Source organism: Lipophrys pholis (genome assembly GCF_963383615.2).
Source record: "Lipophrys pholis genome assembly, chromosome: 23".
In the NCBI taxonomy this organism is placed as follows: Eukaryota; Metazoa; Chordata; class Actinopteri; order Blenniiformes; family Blenniidae; genus Lipophrys; species Lipophrys pholis.
Genome location: NC_137645.1, coordinates 826,493 through 841,800, shown reverse-complemented (window position 1 = coordinate 841,800; position 15,308 = coordinate 826,493). Strand labels below are relative to the sequence as shown.

The following is a 15,308-nucleotide window of genomic DNA, read 5'->3' as shown; positions in this document are numbered from 1 at the left end:
CAAAGAAACTATTTGAAAGGGTCAAATCTGGAGTTTTGGTGTTGAAGTTTAATAAAAGATAAATGGTTACAAACAATTGTTTTAGTCTGATATTGATTATTGTCAGGTACAACAAGTTAAACACCGTTTTAGACTAATTTGACTTAATTTTAGATGAATTTCAGACTGATTTAAGACAAGTTTTAGACCTGTTTAGACTAGATTCACTATATTTTAGACTAGTTTCAGACTGGCTTTCAGTCTTGATTTTAGACTAATTTCTGACTGGATTTTAGACTTAATTTTAGGCTAGTTTCAGACTGATGTTTGACAAGTTTCACTGTATTTTAGACTAGTTTCACTGTATTTTAGACTAGTTTCAGACTGGTTTTTAGACTGCCTGTTTTTTTCCAGGATTCTGATTGGCTATCATGGATTCATGCTTCTCGCTACACTGCCCCCTACAGGTTTGGCTGCTCAAAGTAGTACTTTATCAGAGTGTTGTTGTTTACCTATTAGCATGTTTACCTTATTTGCAAAATTGCACTAAATTAAAATATGTTCAGAAAAGTTTTGCCTAAATTATAAAATTTATAAATAAACATTAAATCTTTAAACTGGTAACTTTACTTGTACTTGAGTGAAATGTTATCAACATAAATGTACTTGTACCTTGAGTAGAATATTTTATTATGTTTTCCACCTCTGGATTTTAAACTAGTTTCAGACTGATTTTAAACTAGTTTCAGACTGATTTTAAACTAGTTTCGGACTAAATTTTACGTTTGCTCTCCTCACCAGTGGAGCCAGAATCATTTCAGTGGGGTGGCCAGAATGAAACAAGCACATAAATGACTTTTATAAAGCAGATTGGATTAAAAAACACAAGGAAAACTGCAGTATAAACACTGTTTACTTTAGGTGGCTGTCACACACACACACACACACACCTCTATAATCCAAAGTACCTGCATGTATAACGGTGTACTGAGTCGTCGGTGAGCGCTGGACCTGGAGGAGTCCATCTTTCTCTGCCCGTCACCCTCAGCTGTCCTGGGGAAACGTTTCAGTCTCAGCTGGACGGTCCACCATTTTCTTTGTTTTGTCTGTTTAAAGGAAATGAACATGTGACTTCTAGTCCTCATTTCCAGCAGAGTCATTTAGTTCCTGAATTTTCCTCCTGACAAATCCAATCTCAAGATAAAAACATGAGTCTTGTGCTGATCAGTTTTATTTAGATTGTGTGAAACAAATATATCTTATGGATTATCAGACTACATGGAGGAAGGACACAAGGAGAGGAGACAGACACGGTGACACAAACAGGGTGAGAGAAACAGGGACAGACAGGGTGAGACAAACAGGGTGAGACCAGAGGGGACATACAGAGTGAGACCGGAAATGACAGACAGGGTGAGACAGGAAGGGACAGACAGGGTGAGCAAAACAGGGTAGGAAAAACAGGGTGAGACCGGAGGGGAGATACAGGGTGAGAGAGAAGGGGACAGACAGGGTGAGACAGGAAGGGACAGACAGGGTGATAATATCAGGGTGAGACAGGAGGGGACAGACAGGGTGAGACAAATGGGGTGAAACAAACCGGGTGAGACAGGAGGAGACAGACAGGGTGAGACAAACAAAGCAAGACAGGAAATGACAGGCAAGGTGTAACAGGAAATGACAGACAGGGTGAGACAAACGGGGACAGGGGGTGACACAAACGGGGTGAGACAGGTAATTACACACAGGGTGAGACAGGAGGGGAGAGACAGGTTGAGACAGGAAGGGACCAATAGGGTGAGACAGGAGGAGACAGGTAGGTGGGAGACAGGACATGTCATTCACAAAAGGTACTGAAAATATTTTCATACGTTGTAATGGACAATACGAACTGAAGAAGCACTGTAGCAAAGATGTGTGCGTCTGTCTGTCTCTGTTGTCCCCTCCTGTCTCACCCTCGCTGTCCTCTCGTCGCGCTCATTTCCGGTCTCTGAGCAACGCACGAGGCAACAAGCACAACACAATAAACCTCAGCAATAGTTTGTAATGTATTTAATAAATGCTTCAATGAAATGTCTTTTTCGAATATTAAAAGACACAAAAGATGCTTCTATGTTTTGGAAAAACGTCGGCGGTGTTTACATCGTGTTAGCTAAAAACATTAGCCGATGCTAACGGCCTGTGTGCTATGACGTCAGTTACACGTTCAACTTCTCTACAAACATACAGCCACGAGATATTTATGATTATATGTGTAGCTACTCTGGTATTCTTTCTTACCTGTAATTATTATTTGTTTAGGTTTGTATTGACTTTAACACGGTGCTGCAGGTGCTGTGCACGTAACCTGTGTCCGGAGTGCTGCAACTACAGTGAACGACGGTTCCTACGAGGGTCACGTGACATCAGTTGCCGCCGTAGCAGTGAGGAAAAACCTTCTCCTGCGACACAACAAGGGACTTTTTCTTTGTCTATCAGTGAAAACGGGACTTTTCCCAGTTGAGCAATGCCGCTCCACGTGGGTTTGTGTTACACCTGTCAGCCTCGTCACACCGGAAGTAGCGGAATGTCCGCAAAAACAAGAAGTCACTGAAGGCCACATAAGCCACAGGCATAGACACATGTATATGTCAATGGCCACAGGTGCGATAGCTGGCTTTTTGAGTCACTTCTCTTCTTTTTACTAAACCCTGAGTTTACAGTTTGAAGGGAAAAGCTTAACTTAAGCCCCTCATCCCCTCATCCCCTCATCCCTGCATGACACTGCTCCTTTTCATATTTTAAAGTGAGAGCAGATCTTTGTGTTGGTAATGTTCAGTGATAAAGCAGTAAAAGTCCTCAGTTTCCCCTCATGTTGAAGTGAAAGGTGGTTTTATTAACTCCTCAGGAGCCTCACGGGTTCACTTGAAATACCTTTGCCTTTACTGTCATCTTGTGGTGATTTTATAACACTGCAAGGTTCAACGTTACCTGATTAATCAAATTCATAAACATCTTTTTGTAATTTACTATTGAAATAAAGACGTGATTGAACTTGTTTTATATATGTGTCTGATTTTGAATTTGCTTATTTTTGCATTTAAATGTCTAGTTATTGTTTCGTTTTGGATCCTTTCCTTTTTAAATGCGATTTCTCTAATATGTTTAACAATTTGTTTTTAATAATCTGACATTGACTTAAAACGTTCCTCCAATAGTCCTCCAATAGGTTCTGTGAAATGTATGCAAACTGTTTATTAAATACCTTAATATTACACCAGCATTGCTCTTTTCCTCCACTTATATTTGTATTTCCTATGAGTTTTCTCAAAAAACTCTAGTTTTGTTAAAACGTTTTTCTTATGTTGTATGGGAAAAATATAGGGGAAAAATACTGAAATAAATCAATAGAAATCGAGTAAAAAAGCTTTATTGTATTAATTCCAGACGTGTTAAAATAGAATTAATACACAGAACACGCTCTATATGCATGCTGTTCCGAGCTGCTCCTGTAGGGGCGCTGACGTCGAGACCGCAGAGGTCCAGACGCAGTTGCATAAAGCGCAGATTGCCGAGTCATGGATGGCAGCTGTTGTTTAACATGCGCACACGCCGCAAGGACATCTGCTTTCCTGGCATGACTACACACATTTCAGGATAATTATGACTGGAAACCGACTTTATACCACTCGTCCTCTCGGTGGTCCGTCACTGTCGGAGCGGAAGTTCAGTTTGAGGCTGTGAACGGAGGACGGCTAAAAGGAGCTAAAGGCTAACGGCTGATCTTCCCCCAGGAGCTCCGCTCTCGACAAGAAGAGATTAATTTGAAGTTCATAACACACCTTCCCCGGAGTCAGGTAATGTAGAAAATAACTACAGAGTGCTGGTTTATGTGCACACTTATTATTACTGTTGGAGATGTTTAATGGCACCTTTATAAATAGAGGAGTTTGTTTTCTTGCAGAATCTTTTGTTTTGGAGTTAATTGACATGTTTTATTGATTCTTCCTCCAGGTGCAGCCATGGTGTTCATGCAGAGCTACTGCGAGTCCAACTCCTCCATCTCCCACACATGGCTGGATGAAGGCATCTCCCCCTGCTTCTACTTCACCCTGGTCCCCACCATCCTCCTCAGCGTCGCCTTCTTCCTGGGCACCATCCACTGCATCTTCTACCAGAAGTATGGCACCACCATGGAGCCCAAGTTCATCCCCCGCTCATGCTTGTACGGGTTCCAGCAGATGCTGTCCCTCCTCCTCCTGGTCCAGTCCCTGGGAGGGCTGGTGTGGCGATCCGCCACGGCCACAGAGCTGCCGGGGTACGTGGTGCTGTATGGCTGCTTCACGGCGCTGGCCTGGGCCTGGGCCGCGGCCCTGCTCAGGGTGGAGAGGCGCAGGGTCCTGCTGATGGACCGGACCAGGGGCCACAGCGCGGTTCTGCTGCTGTTCTGGGCCTTGGCTTTCTCAGCGGAGAACCTGGCCTTCGTGTCCTGGTACAGTCCACACTGGTGGTGGGGTCTGGAGGACAATCAGCAGCAGGTAAAGTCTGTTTTGTCATGAATTCTGAAAAAGACTAAAAAGACTAAATGCTGCTTGTTTACTTCCACATAGCTTCTTATCTCCCTTCCCGTTAATCTAAGATCATGTTCTTTGTTTGTATTGACTCTAAAATGTACTTCATTATTCTCCTGAGCCACTCCTCAGAGCTGCAAACTATCAAACACTAAGTCATGCAAAACAAGCACGAGGCTGGAGCCTCTCATTTCTGCTGAGTCACTGCAAGGTTTGGCTTTCAGAGCCTATACGCTGCTTAGCCAGTCAGATCATAAGACAACATCTGGCCCCTCCCACCCTGACTCTGGGCTTCACTTTGTGGTTGTGTAACTGAAAGCATGAAGCTTTCCCTAAAAAAAGATATTTTCAGTGTCTGATAGTGGCTTTTATCACCTCTTTTCCGTGAGCTTTAGATTTGTGAGTGTCGAATCAATCATCCAGAGGTATAACTTTAACAGTAAGCTGTTCACAGTCGTGGTTATTTGCTCGTGTGCAGCCTGAGATCAACTGTGGCTGCTGCTCGGCCTCCACACTGATTTGCTTTCAAATGTTCACAAACCTTCAGGTTCAGTTCTTCCTGTGGCTCCTGCGCTACGCCGCCTCCGGGCTGCTCTTCTTCATCGGCCTCCGAGCTCCCGGGTTGCCACGGCGACCGTACATGCTGCTGATAAACGAAGATGAGCGCGACGTGGAGAACAGCAGACAGGTGGGTGAACCTGCTTTGTTCCCGCCGTCACACACAGCAGGCGTGTGACCGGCGTGTGTCCATGTCAGAGTCTCCTAGGGGGCGCCGAGGAGAACCAGTCCACCTGGCAGGGCTTCAGGAAGAAGGTGTGGCTGCTCGTCCCCTACATGTGGCCGCGGGGCAACGTGCTCCTCCAGGTGCTGGTCGTCTTCTGTCTGGGGCTGCTGGGAGTCGAGAGGGCCATCAATGTGTTTGTGCCCATTTACTACAAGAACATTGGTGAGTGACACTCCTTTGTTCAATTAGATCATCCACGTGCTTTGGTTATTTCATTTAATATCGTTTGGGGGTCGGGGGGGGATGTGTAAGTGAGACAAGATAGTTTCGTATTACTGATCAGTAGAGTCACACTGGAAACGTTCTAAATGACTGTACTTGTGAATATATATTCAGACTTTGGCAGAACTTAATGATCAGAAAACACTTTATAGTGCATTAACAACAATCAGTCTGTGTGTCTGCACACACAGAGATCCGTGCTCGTTGAGCGGATGATAAGTCTCACCTCGCAGTATGTGTGGATCATGTGCAGTCGTACGTCTACCGCGAGCGTGAGCTTCTTTAAAAGAGCTTTCCCTGCAATAACGTTGTTTCAACAAGCCTTCGCCACAGCGTGAAGATGCTTTTTAGTTCAATGGGTCATCATCAACACATAGACTTTTAATTATACTACCTCTGTCTTGTTCTGTCTTGTAGTGGTTTTTTAACTTTTGTTACGTGACCTTGAGTGGTGTGAAAGGCGGCGATAAGTAAAGTGCATTATTGTTACTGCGTGGTGTTTCTCAGGATGTGTTTCTCTAAAAGGTGCTGAGAAAACCCAGATGTTTTATAATGTTTATAACTTTGTGCTTCTCAGTGAACGATCTGACCGGCGGCCGCGGCTGGCACACCGTGGCCACCACCGTGTGTATTTACGTCCTGCTGAAGTTCCTGCAGGGCGGCGGCGCAGGTACGATACGTCACAATGAGACGGCGCAGCAATTCTGAGCCTCGGGTCACCGTCTCTTCCTCCTCCTCTTCCTCCTCTTCGCAGGCGCCTCGGGCTTCGTCAGCAACTTGCGTTCCTTCCTGTGGATCCGCGTGCAGCAGTTCACCAACCGGGTGGTTCAGGTGCGTCTCTTCGCACACTTGCACTCGCTGTCTCTCCGCTGGCACCTGGGCCGGAAAACGGGCGACGTGCTGAGGAGCATCGACCGCGGAACGTCCTCCATCAACAGCCTGCTCAGGTGAGACGAGCTGGAAGCTGCTCTAGCTCCGTGGCGAGACGCCGGACTCACACTTCTCCGTCTCAATTCTTCCCAGCTACATCGTGTTCAGCATCTTCCCCACCATCGCCGACATCGTCATTTCCATCATCTACTTCATCACCTATTTCAACGCCTGGTTCGGCCTGATCGTCTTCGTCTGCATGACCCTCTACCTCAGTGAGCACAGCGTCGGACGCTTCCAGGGAATATCATTTCAGCTTCGTTAGAAATGTCCAACGTTTCCTTTTCGTCCTCAGCTCTGACGATCATCATCACGGAGTGGAGGACGAAGTACAGGCGGGACATGAACCTGCAGGACAACAACGCCAAGTCCAAAGCCGTGGACTCTTTGTTAAACTTTGAGACGGTACCAGAAGTCCTTTCCGACCTTCACAAACTCGTCCAAAACTTTGAGATTCACCTCTAAACATGACGTGCTTTAATAGGTCAAGTACTACAATGCAGAGAACTACGAGGTTGGCCGCTTCGAGGACGCCATCTTGAAATATCAGGTGAGTGGGACGCTTCTATGAATCGGTGCAGGAGAAGAGATGAGTCGAGTCTGGAGTTAACAAAGCCTCCACCGTCTGAAAATACACAACACATCCAGATTCCAGGTTTTACTACTGTGGTGCCTACAGGGAAGTTATTTATTTATTTTCACACTTTCACACATACAATCTGGTACTATGACTTCTGCATGAATATGTGAATGTTGTCAAAAAATGAACACCCAAATAAGCTTTGAGCTTCTGGTGGAGGGGTCACACAGTACAACCAACATAATTTTAAAATGTAAAACTTGTCTTCTTTGGAATAAGTCTCCAAATTGATACTTAAATGGTTAAATCCCCCATATTTTTCATTCAAGTCGATATAACCTCAAATATTAGGCAAGATCAGACCATACGTCAGTCATAAAATCATCTGAAACACAATTGTGAAGTGAGAGAACAGGTTGGAGAACTCGCTCCAGCCTGTGTAGCGTTGCAGTACACAGTTGTGCCACGAGATGGTGTATTGAGTCACACAAGAGGCAACATAACAAACTTTTACTATATATATATATATAAAAAAAAAGTTGTTTCTGGGGGTTCAGGGAGTCTGTGTGGTTGTTAAATGTTTTTAATGGCGTTTCTCTTGTATTCCAGGCTTCAGAGTGGAAAACTCAGGCGTCGCTGGCGTTTCTCAACCAAACACAGAACCTCATCATCGGGTCGGGCCTGCTGGCCGGCTCCCTGCTCTGTGCCTACTTTGTCACCGAGGGAAAGTTTCAGGTGATCTCACACACACACACACACACACACACATCTTAACTGGCTTTTCCTCGTCACAATAAAGCCTCCTGCTGGTTTGAATCCACCTCAGTGGAATATAAATCTTTGACTGGCAGGTTGGAGACTTCGTCCTGTTCGGTACCTACATCATCCAGCTGTACACGCCTCTCAACTGGTTTGGAACCTACTACAGGTGAGGGGGAGCTGAAACCACCGTCACGTTTGGTGAGAACATGAAGTCCCTCATGCTTGTGTTGATTCCTCTCTCCTGCAGAATGATCCAGAATTCGTTCATCGACATGGAGAGCATGTTCAAGCTCTTTGAAGAGGAGGAGGAGGTGATGTGTGTTTGGAGTTTTGGGAGCCGGATCGTACTTCTTCTCTCTAAATCAGTGTGTTTGTGTGTCGTCTGGGATGCAGGTGAAGGATGAAGTGAACGCAGGGAACCTCCTCTACCAGCTGGGAAAGGTCGAGTTCGAGAACGTTTACTTCAGCTACACCGACGGGTCGGGTCACGTTTGCTCCCCTTGAGAAAATGCGAGTCGAGGTAGAGATTCACGCAGCGCTCTGAAATAACTTCCTTCCTGTCTCGCAGCAAGGAGATCCTCAAGGACGTGTCCTTCACCGTCCTTCCTGGACAGACTGTCGCACTGGTGAGAACCACTTTCAACCAACGTGCTCTTCTTCTTCTTCTTCATTGTGTTTAAATCATTTCCTGTTGTTTGATTCTTCACAGGTCGGACAATCAGGTTCTGGTAAAAGCACCATCATGCGTCTGGTTTTCCGCTTCTACGACGTTCAGGGTGGATGCATCCGCATTGACGGCCAGGATATAGCCAAGGTGAGAGTTCAGTGTTGCAGCACAATAATCCCACATAATCCAGTCGTTTTGGCTTTCTGATGATGGTTTGTAATTCAACACGAGGAGAAGCGCAGGTGATAATCTCGTCCTTACTGAAGCTGCTTGCGGCGCCGCCCGTCCTCAGGTGAAGCAGGTGTCTCTGCGAACGCACATCGGCGTGGTGCCGCAGGACACCGTGCTCTTCAACGACACCATCCGGGACAACATCCGCTACGGACGCATCTCCGCCAGCGATCGGGAGGTGGAGGAGGCCGCCGTCGCCGCCGACATCCATGACAAAATCATGGCCTTCCCCGAAGGTGAGACGGCGGTCGGCGCCTCTCGGACCAAGGTTTTGTTTTTGTTTGTTTTTTATCAGCGTGTGTTTGAAATGGCGTGTGTCTGGCAGGTTACGACACGCAGGTGGGCGAGAGAGGCCTGAAGCTCAGCGGAGGAGAGAAGCAGCGGGTGGCCATCGCCAGAACCATCCTCAAAGCCCCGCAGATCATCCTGCTGGACGAGGTATGCAAACATTCATGTTCCGGGGCGACCGCCGCCGCTCCTGTTGGGTTTTCTAAACGTGACTCGTGTGCAGGCAACCTCGGCGCTGGACACGCAGACGGAGAGGAACATCCAGGCATCGCTGGCCAAGGTCTGCACCAATCGCACCACCATGGTCGTAGCTCACAGGTAGGACTCGTCCCGGTTGTGGTTTATGTTCATTTTTACAAAGACGCCATTTCAACCTCCACGTTCCTCTCTCCCTGGCAGGCTGTCCACCATCATCGGAGCAGACCAGATTCTGGTGGTCAGCGACGGGCGCATCGCTGAGCGAGGACGGTAAATATGACTTGTTGAGGTGGTTCTCCCAAAGGTTCCCGAGTGTTGAAGTAACGCGGCGTCTCTCCACCCACAGCCACGAGGAGCTGCTCCTGAAGGGAGGCCTGTACGCCGACATGTGGCTGAGGCAGCAGCAGGTCCAGGACTCGGACTCCTCGTCGGACACCGAAGCCAAAGATCGCCAGTCTGAGAAGCTGCAGCCGCCGCCGGCGTCCTCGGGACACCGCGGACCCTGAATGTGCTTTTTGAACTTGGGAAAAGTTTGTTGGTTTAATGTGCAATAGCAGATGGTGGAGCCGCCATGAAACTGAGGAGGCGTCAACACGATGACCACACGCTCATTCTTCTCCCCAAGCTCGGATCAAACCAGGTTTTAACCAAGACTCACACTAAAGATTGACAAAACTGATTTATTTCAAGCACTGAAGCTTCAAATCTGGTGTTATTTATGTATATTTTTCTCATATTTATTGTTTGTGTCGCCTGGTTGTTCTCACTTTTTAACTTTGAGAAACAAGCCAATGGAAAGAAAGTGAGTTTCTCAACAATCTGTGAGGGATTTTGTGTTTTTAAGATGAATTTTGTTTGATGTTTTCAGTGTAAAGTGAGTTTTTAAGAAATGAGTAAAGCAGCGTGTGCTCCGGGGGGAAGGCAGGTGAGACTGATGGATACACAGGATTTAATAAAGTTAGTCAGTTAAATACAACAAAACCTTGAAATGGAGCCAAGTTCTGTTTGTGTATTTGCAGAGTCAACAAGTCTGAACATATATCTTTAGAAAAATATACTTTTAAATGTATTTCATCCTCATTAATTTAGAAATATAATGTCATTATTTGCTGTTTTCTACCTCGCAGGAGATATCAGTCATGATTACCACAATCTGTCAATATGCTGTTTAGTTGGAATAAAGTTTTTTAAAAATGTTTTAAGTCTGAAGTCACTTTTTTTCCTTGTTTTTTTTTGTACTTTGTGTTTATAAATTGAGAAAGTTTCTGGTTTGAGTCTGAGATTGGAGACCTTTATTTGTAGTTTGGGTGATCTACCTGTGGCTTTTATTGAGCTTCTTCACACCTGAAAACATGCATTTGAAGCTATTGAATAACTACAAAGCTCAATTTTAACCAGAAGCCGTTTTTGAGAGATTTTTTCTGGGCTAAAAGATTTTAAAGTCAAATGTACATGTTTACATGTATACAATCAAATCTATTGCAAAGATATTTTTCACTATTTCCCCCCTCGACAATACAATGTGATGTTTAACAAAACTGACGTTTATCGCTGTTCTAAGTATTTAATTTGGCTTTTTTATTAATAATACTGAAAAGAATTTGACTTGTTTTAGGGAAAATGTGTTTTTTGGACTGTTCACTTTGTATTAAAAAGCAATTCTACATCGTTTCCTGGAAAAAGTAATTAAATTGTCTTTCATAAGTTCAAAACATATTTTCTCAATTGAAATGGTAGAACTCTGTACCTTACTGAATATAATTATATAAAATCAAACCCCAAAAGCATAAGCTTTATTTCCTCTTTATTTGTTGATTTATTTATATGCCTTTTTACTTTATTTCAGAGGGGCGCAGTGGCCGGGGCATTACTGCACGCGCACCGCCCCCTGGTGGCCGGTTGCATTACAGTCCGCATTGCGCCCTCTGGTGGCCGGTTGCATTACTATCCGCGGGAACTCTCTGTCCCCGCACACACAAGCAGCAGACAGGGCGTCAACACACACGGGACGGCAGTCCAGGCCAAACAGTCGTCTTATTCTGATAATAATCCCGGGAACTAATGTTCAATCTATAGTCGATATGGATTTCAAGGCTTTATTTAACGAGAAGACGTTTCAGTTTTCCGACTTCCAGGAGTTCACGGTACGTTTCCGAGCTGACAACAAACTGGAGGCTAGGCTAAGTTAGCTTAGCTTCACGTCGATGAGGTCAACTCTTTAACCTCGAAACTAAACGTTCGTTCAAACTGTGGTTTTTTAGTGTGTAGTCGTCCAAAGCTGTCGGCTACATTAAATAATATGTGAGCTGATGTTGTTTTTAGCACTAAAGGCCTCGCGTTAGCATACTTAGCATCTGAGTTTCAAGCTACATGTCATAATAAAAACACATTTTAGTTTTCGTGTAATAATTTAACCTGGTTTATTGTTTTCACAGTTTCTTCCTGGACACCAGAAGCTGACGGAACGAGTGAGAAAGAGACTGTATTATGGCCTGGACAGAGACGTGTCCCTGGAGGCCCTGTCCTGCCCAGTAACAGGTGACATTCAGCAGGACTTTTACTCTTTTAACACCCAGAAATAAAAAAAATCTCAACAAAACAAGGATCTAGAATGAATTTAACGTTGTGGAAAGGCAGCAGTTCATTTTATCAGACGAGAAGATGATTTGATTCCGTTTTCCAGCCAGAGGAATGTGATGTTTGTATCATCAAGACTGAAAACATAAGCATTAGTGTGGCTCCTGTCATCACTAATGCTGATTAAAACTGCTTATTTAGCATGATTTTGAGCTGTTTTCTATTTATTACCAAGGAGAGGCTGATAAGCTGCTTCCAACAGTTTCTAGTTTTCTGCTTCGCTGTTTGATATAGTCCCAAACATTATGCTGAACTATTGATCCTGTCCTCCAGACGGACGAATTGTGACTGATCACAACGATTTAATTTAATTTCTATAGCACCAAGTACAACACAGCCATTTCAAGGCACTTTTACAGAGGAAGTACACAACAGACTACAGAAAAGAGACAAAACGTAACACAGACAATCAGAAATACAATAGATATACTTTATTGACCCCAGAGGGAAATTCAGTGTGAGGTTGCTCTACACGAAGTAAATAGAAGTCGAACTATCAATGTCATAATATAAAATGAAGAAGTGATATTAAATATTAATATTTACAGGGCTCAGCCGTGACCAATATAAGCATAGGAGAACATGAAAACATAAACACTGTTTACAGGGAGGAGATGAAGGCTCTGCCTCCAATGTGGCCACTCTTAATGATAAATGTGATTTAATCAGATTTATCACTGTATCTACAGAGCATTTGCAATTTTTCATCCGGTTGAAACAAAAATAGGTAAAGTCTGAACAGCAGCATGTTGACGTGTTATTTTTTTGGGATGAAAATTCCTGTTTAACTTTCTTGTGAGTGAGCCACATCCCCTAATTACTTTGATAAGGTTGAATAAAATCACAATCACGTCTTTTTAACTCACTTGATTTCCAGATATAGCCGTCGAGATCTTCCAGAAGTCTGCCCCGAGTCCCATCAGAAAGCTCCAGAAGAAGTATGCTGCTCACGTTGCCAGGTCTGTACCTAGAAATACACCTTACATGCACCACAAACTGTCCTCTGGAGTGGTTACATGGGAATGTGTTCTGCTTTAGGGAGTCCTGCATCTCTCCATGCGCGATGATGCTGGCTCTGGTTTACATCGAAAGGCTCCGACACAGAAACCCTGAATACCTGCAGAAGATCTCCTCCTCCGACCTCTTCCTGATCTCCATGGTTTGTGTTCAGTCTAGATTCCAATCAATCTGAGGGATTAGCGGCAGGCGTCTTTTAATTCCAAACACGCTGGGTTTCGCTTCAGATGGTTGCCAGCAAGTACTTGTACGACGAAGGTGAAGAGGAGGAGGTGTTCAACGACGAGTGGGGAGCCGCCGGCAAGCTGGACGTCCAAACTGTCAACAACCTGGAGATGAAGTTCCTGAACGCCATTGTAAGTGGCTGATTGTGTGTTTTATGTGTTTGATTCCTGCTGTCTGTTTGCTTCAAGCTCCCTCTGCTCTTTGCAGGAGTGGAGCCTCTTCACGGAGCCAGGCGACTTCTTCGACATACTAAACCAGCTGGAGTCCAGGTCTGTGACCAGGGAGTTGAAGGCTGCGCCCTCTGCGCCGTGTTGCTCTTAGAACTCGCCGTCGTTACTCCGGTGTGAACGTTGCATCTTGTTTTCCAGCATTGCTGAGCGACAGGGGATGAGGCGTGGCTGGTTCACCTACACTGACCTCTGCGTGCTCCTGGAGCAGTCTGCCTGGACTCAAGCCCTCACGGCCATCTATCAGCACTTTATCAAGGTGTTTGTCTTGTTTTTGGAGGCTCCGCCCTGTGATTGGCTGTGCTCATGACACACCTCCCTCTGCTCCTGCAGGTGTCCTGTATGCTGGGCCTGGTCTATCTCACCGGTGTGGCCGGTCTGATCGCCACCAGCGCTGTGATGCACCAGCTCAGCCTCTCCAAAAGCGGACACTCGCTGCTCCCTAACGCCCCCCCCCTGGCCCCCCTGGACACCCCCACCGTACACGAACAAGTTGCCACCCACCGCCTCCCCTGTTGCGTCCTGGCCAACAAGAGTGTGAAGACTCAGACCGGCGGCCAGCGGCGGCAGCAGAGGCCGAGCCCCCCGGCGGCCTCGGCCCAGACGTCGGTGCTGTGTCTGTGGGGGTCGCTGCTCGCCTCCATGGGTCACATCCACCCTGAGACTGAGTCCTGGACCGCCGCCTCCTTCATCTGCCCCGCCTGCCTCGCTGCTCTGCCCTCCCTGCAGTGCGAGCTTCGAAACACCTCCACGCTCCCCGTCCAGGGCCCCTCCCACCACCAGACAGCGTCCGGATGGTCCTCCCCCCTGCTGGCATCGGCGCTCCCCCCCGTGCAGCCGCGGCCCTGCCATCTGGAGTCGCTGCTGCCGCTGGACAAACTGCAGGCTCTGCTGGTGCCTGGGTAGAGGCGCAGCTCGCCAGGAAGTTCAACCAGCAGCCTTTCGACTTCTACTTTTCCAGACCTGAAAGTACAGGAGCAAAGACCGGAGGAGCGACCAGAAGATGCCATAGTGTGCAATTAATGCCCTGCAGCGATAATCGCCAGCGAATTGCAGATCATTTAGTTTGTTTTCTTTGCAGTTGTCGTTCGGTATTTTGGAGGGGGCGGGGCTTCACAGGAAGGGCTTCTCTTAAGAGAACCACTTTGGCTCCTGCAAATTTGCTTTTTTTTTTTTTTTTTTCTTGCTTTCTTCAGTCCACCTTCAGGTTTACATCAGACGTTGTTCACGCGTACGTTACAAGCACTGAATTTGAATGAAGTCTACCGTCAAACACAAGAGCAGTTGGTTTAACACAAAGCAGCGTCTCCATACCTGGAGGACCTTCATCTGTCACACAAACTAAACTCCTCATCGTCACATCACCTGAAAGCCACTTTACTTCGACAGAGTGTCGGCCAAATAAGATTGTTCCTTTGCAGTTCTGGGTTTCTGATCGGTTTTATATTTAAGGTGAATTTGAAGAAAAACTCGAGAGGTTATTTTTATGTACGCCGTTACACGTGGACAGTTACTTTATAATTGACGGCTCGCTGTCAGCATTTGGATTTGATACACTCTGCAGACCCACGTCCCTTCATTTTGTACATGATGTAAAATGCAAATATTGTAAAGAAAAAGTATATATAGGGAAACAAAAACAAACCTGGGATTAATAAACGACACCTTTCTTTGAGAGATGTGAGTTCTGTCATTCATGGTTCTGGAGTGTTTTACGTCTTGCCTGGTATGTTGGGACTTCAGAGCATCCGGCCTTGACTTCTGCTCTACTGACAACAGTTCATAGCTTGACTCTTGTGACGCAGGAGAAGTTCTGCCTTCTTCAACACTGGCCTCAAATATAGATGAATCATTATGTGACACACTTGGTTCCCAGTATTCTAAAATGTTTCCAGGTACATGTCACGTCAAACGATCCATATTTTGTCTTGTGTTACTGGATGAGAGCTCAAACTCATTTTCCACCCAAAACGTCCCGTTAACTTGCAGATTTCCTTATTCTTTTCATTTT

The 15,308-nt window shown here is 45.8% G+C and overlaps 2 protein-coding genes across 2 annotated transcripts; both read left to right on the top strand.

Annotated features, from left to right (window-relative positions):
- The first annotated feature begins 3,514 nt into the window (after positions 1-3,514).
- Positions 3,515-10,389, top strand: abcb6a (ATP binding cassette subfamily B member 6 (LAN blood group) a). The gene is made up of 20 exons (XM_080492586.1): positions 3,515-3,815; positions 3,973-4,496; positions 5,077-5,217; positions 5,286-5,475; positions 6,113-6,205; positions 6,290-6,482; positions 6,559-6,680; positions 6,761-6,870; positions 6,950-7,015; positions 7,655-7,780; positions 7,897-7,973; positions 8,055-8,118; positions 8,201-8,286; positions 8,376-8,433; positions 8,517-8,621; positions 8,767-8,941; positions 9,031-9,143; positions 9,217-9,311; positions 9,393-9,461; positions 9,538-10,389. The coding sequence occupies exons 2-20, from the start codon at positions 3,981-3,983 to the stop codon at positions 9,695-9,697; spliced, it is 2,559 nt and encodes an 852-aa protein (XP_080348712.1). The 5' UTR covers positions 3,515-3,815; positions 3,973-3,980; the 3' UTR covers positions 9,698-10,389.
- Positions 10,390-11,160: 771 nt separating this feature from the next.
- Positions 11,161-14,972, top strand: cnppd1 (cyclin Pas1/PHO80 domain containing 1). The gene is made up of 8 exons (XM_080492792.1): positions 11,161-11,335; positions 11,627-11,729; positions 12,706-12,787; positions 12,867-12,987; positions 13,073-13,201; positions 13,278-13,339; positions 13,439-13,556; positions 13,631-14,972. Exons 1-8 carry the CDS (start codon positions 11,273-11,275, stop codon positions 14,201-14,203), a joined length of 1,251 nt encoding a protein of 416 aa, XP_080348918.1. The 5' UTR covers positions 11,161-11,272; the 3' UTR covers positions 14,204-14,972.
- The last annotated feature ends 336 nt before the right edge of the window (positions 14,973-15,308 follow it).

Bases quoted from the DNA above. Each gene is read 5' to 3' on its own strand.
- abcb6a (XM_080492586.1), top strand. From the start codon at position 3,981: ATGGTGTTCATGCAGAGCTACTGCGAGTCCAACTCCTCCATCTCCCAC. The intron at 6,206-6,289 runs GTACGATACGTC...TCCTCTTCGCAG, and splicing joins CCTGCAGGGCGGCGGCGCAG to GCGCCTCGGGCTTCGTCAGC. The intron at 6,681-6,760 runs GTGAGCACAGCG...TTTCGTCCTCAG, and splicing joins CTGCATGACCCTCTACCTCA to CTCTGACGATCATCATCACG.
- cnppd1 (XM_080492792.1), top strand. From the start codon at position 11,273: ATGGATTTCAAGGCTTTATTTAACGAGAAGACGTTTCAGTTTTCCGAC. The intron at 12,788-12,866 runs GTCTGTACCTAG...GTTCTGCTTTAG, and splicing joins TATGCTGCTCACGTTGCCAG to GGAGTCCTGCATCTCTCCAT. The intron at 13,340-13,438 runs GTCTGTGACCAG...CTTGTTTTCCAG, and splicing joins CTAAACCAGCTGGAGTCCAG to CATTGCTGAGCGACAGGGGA.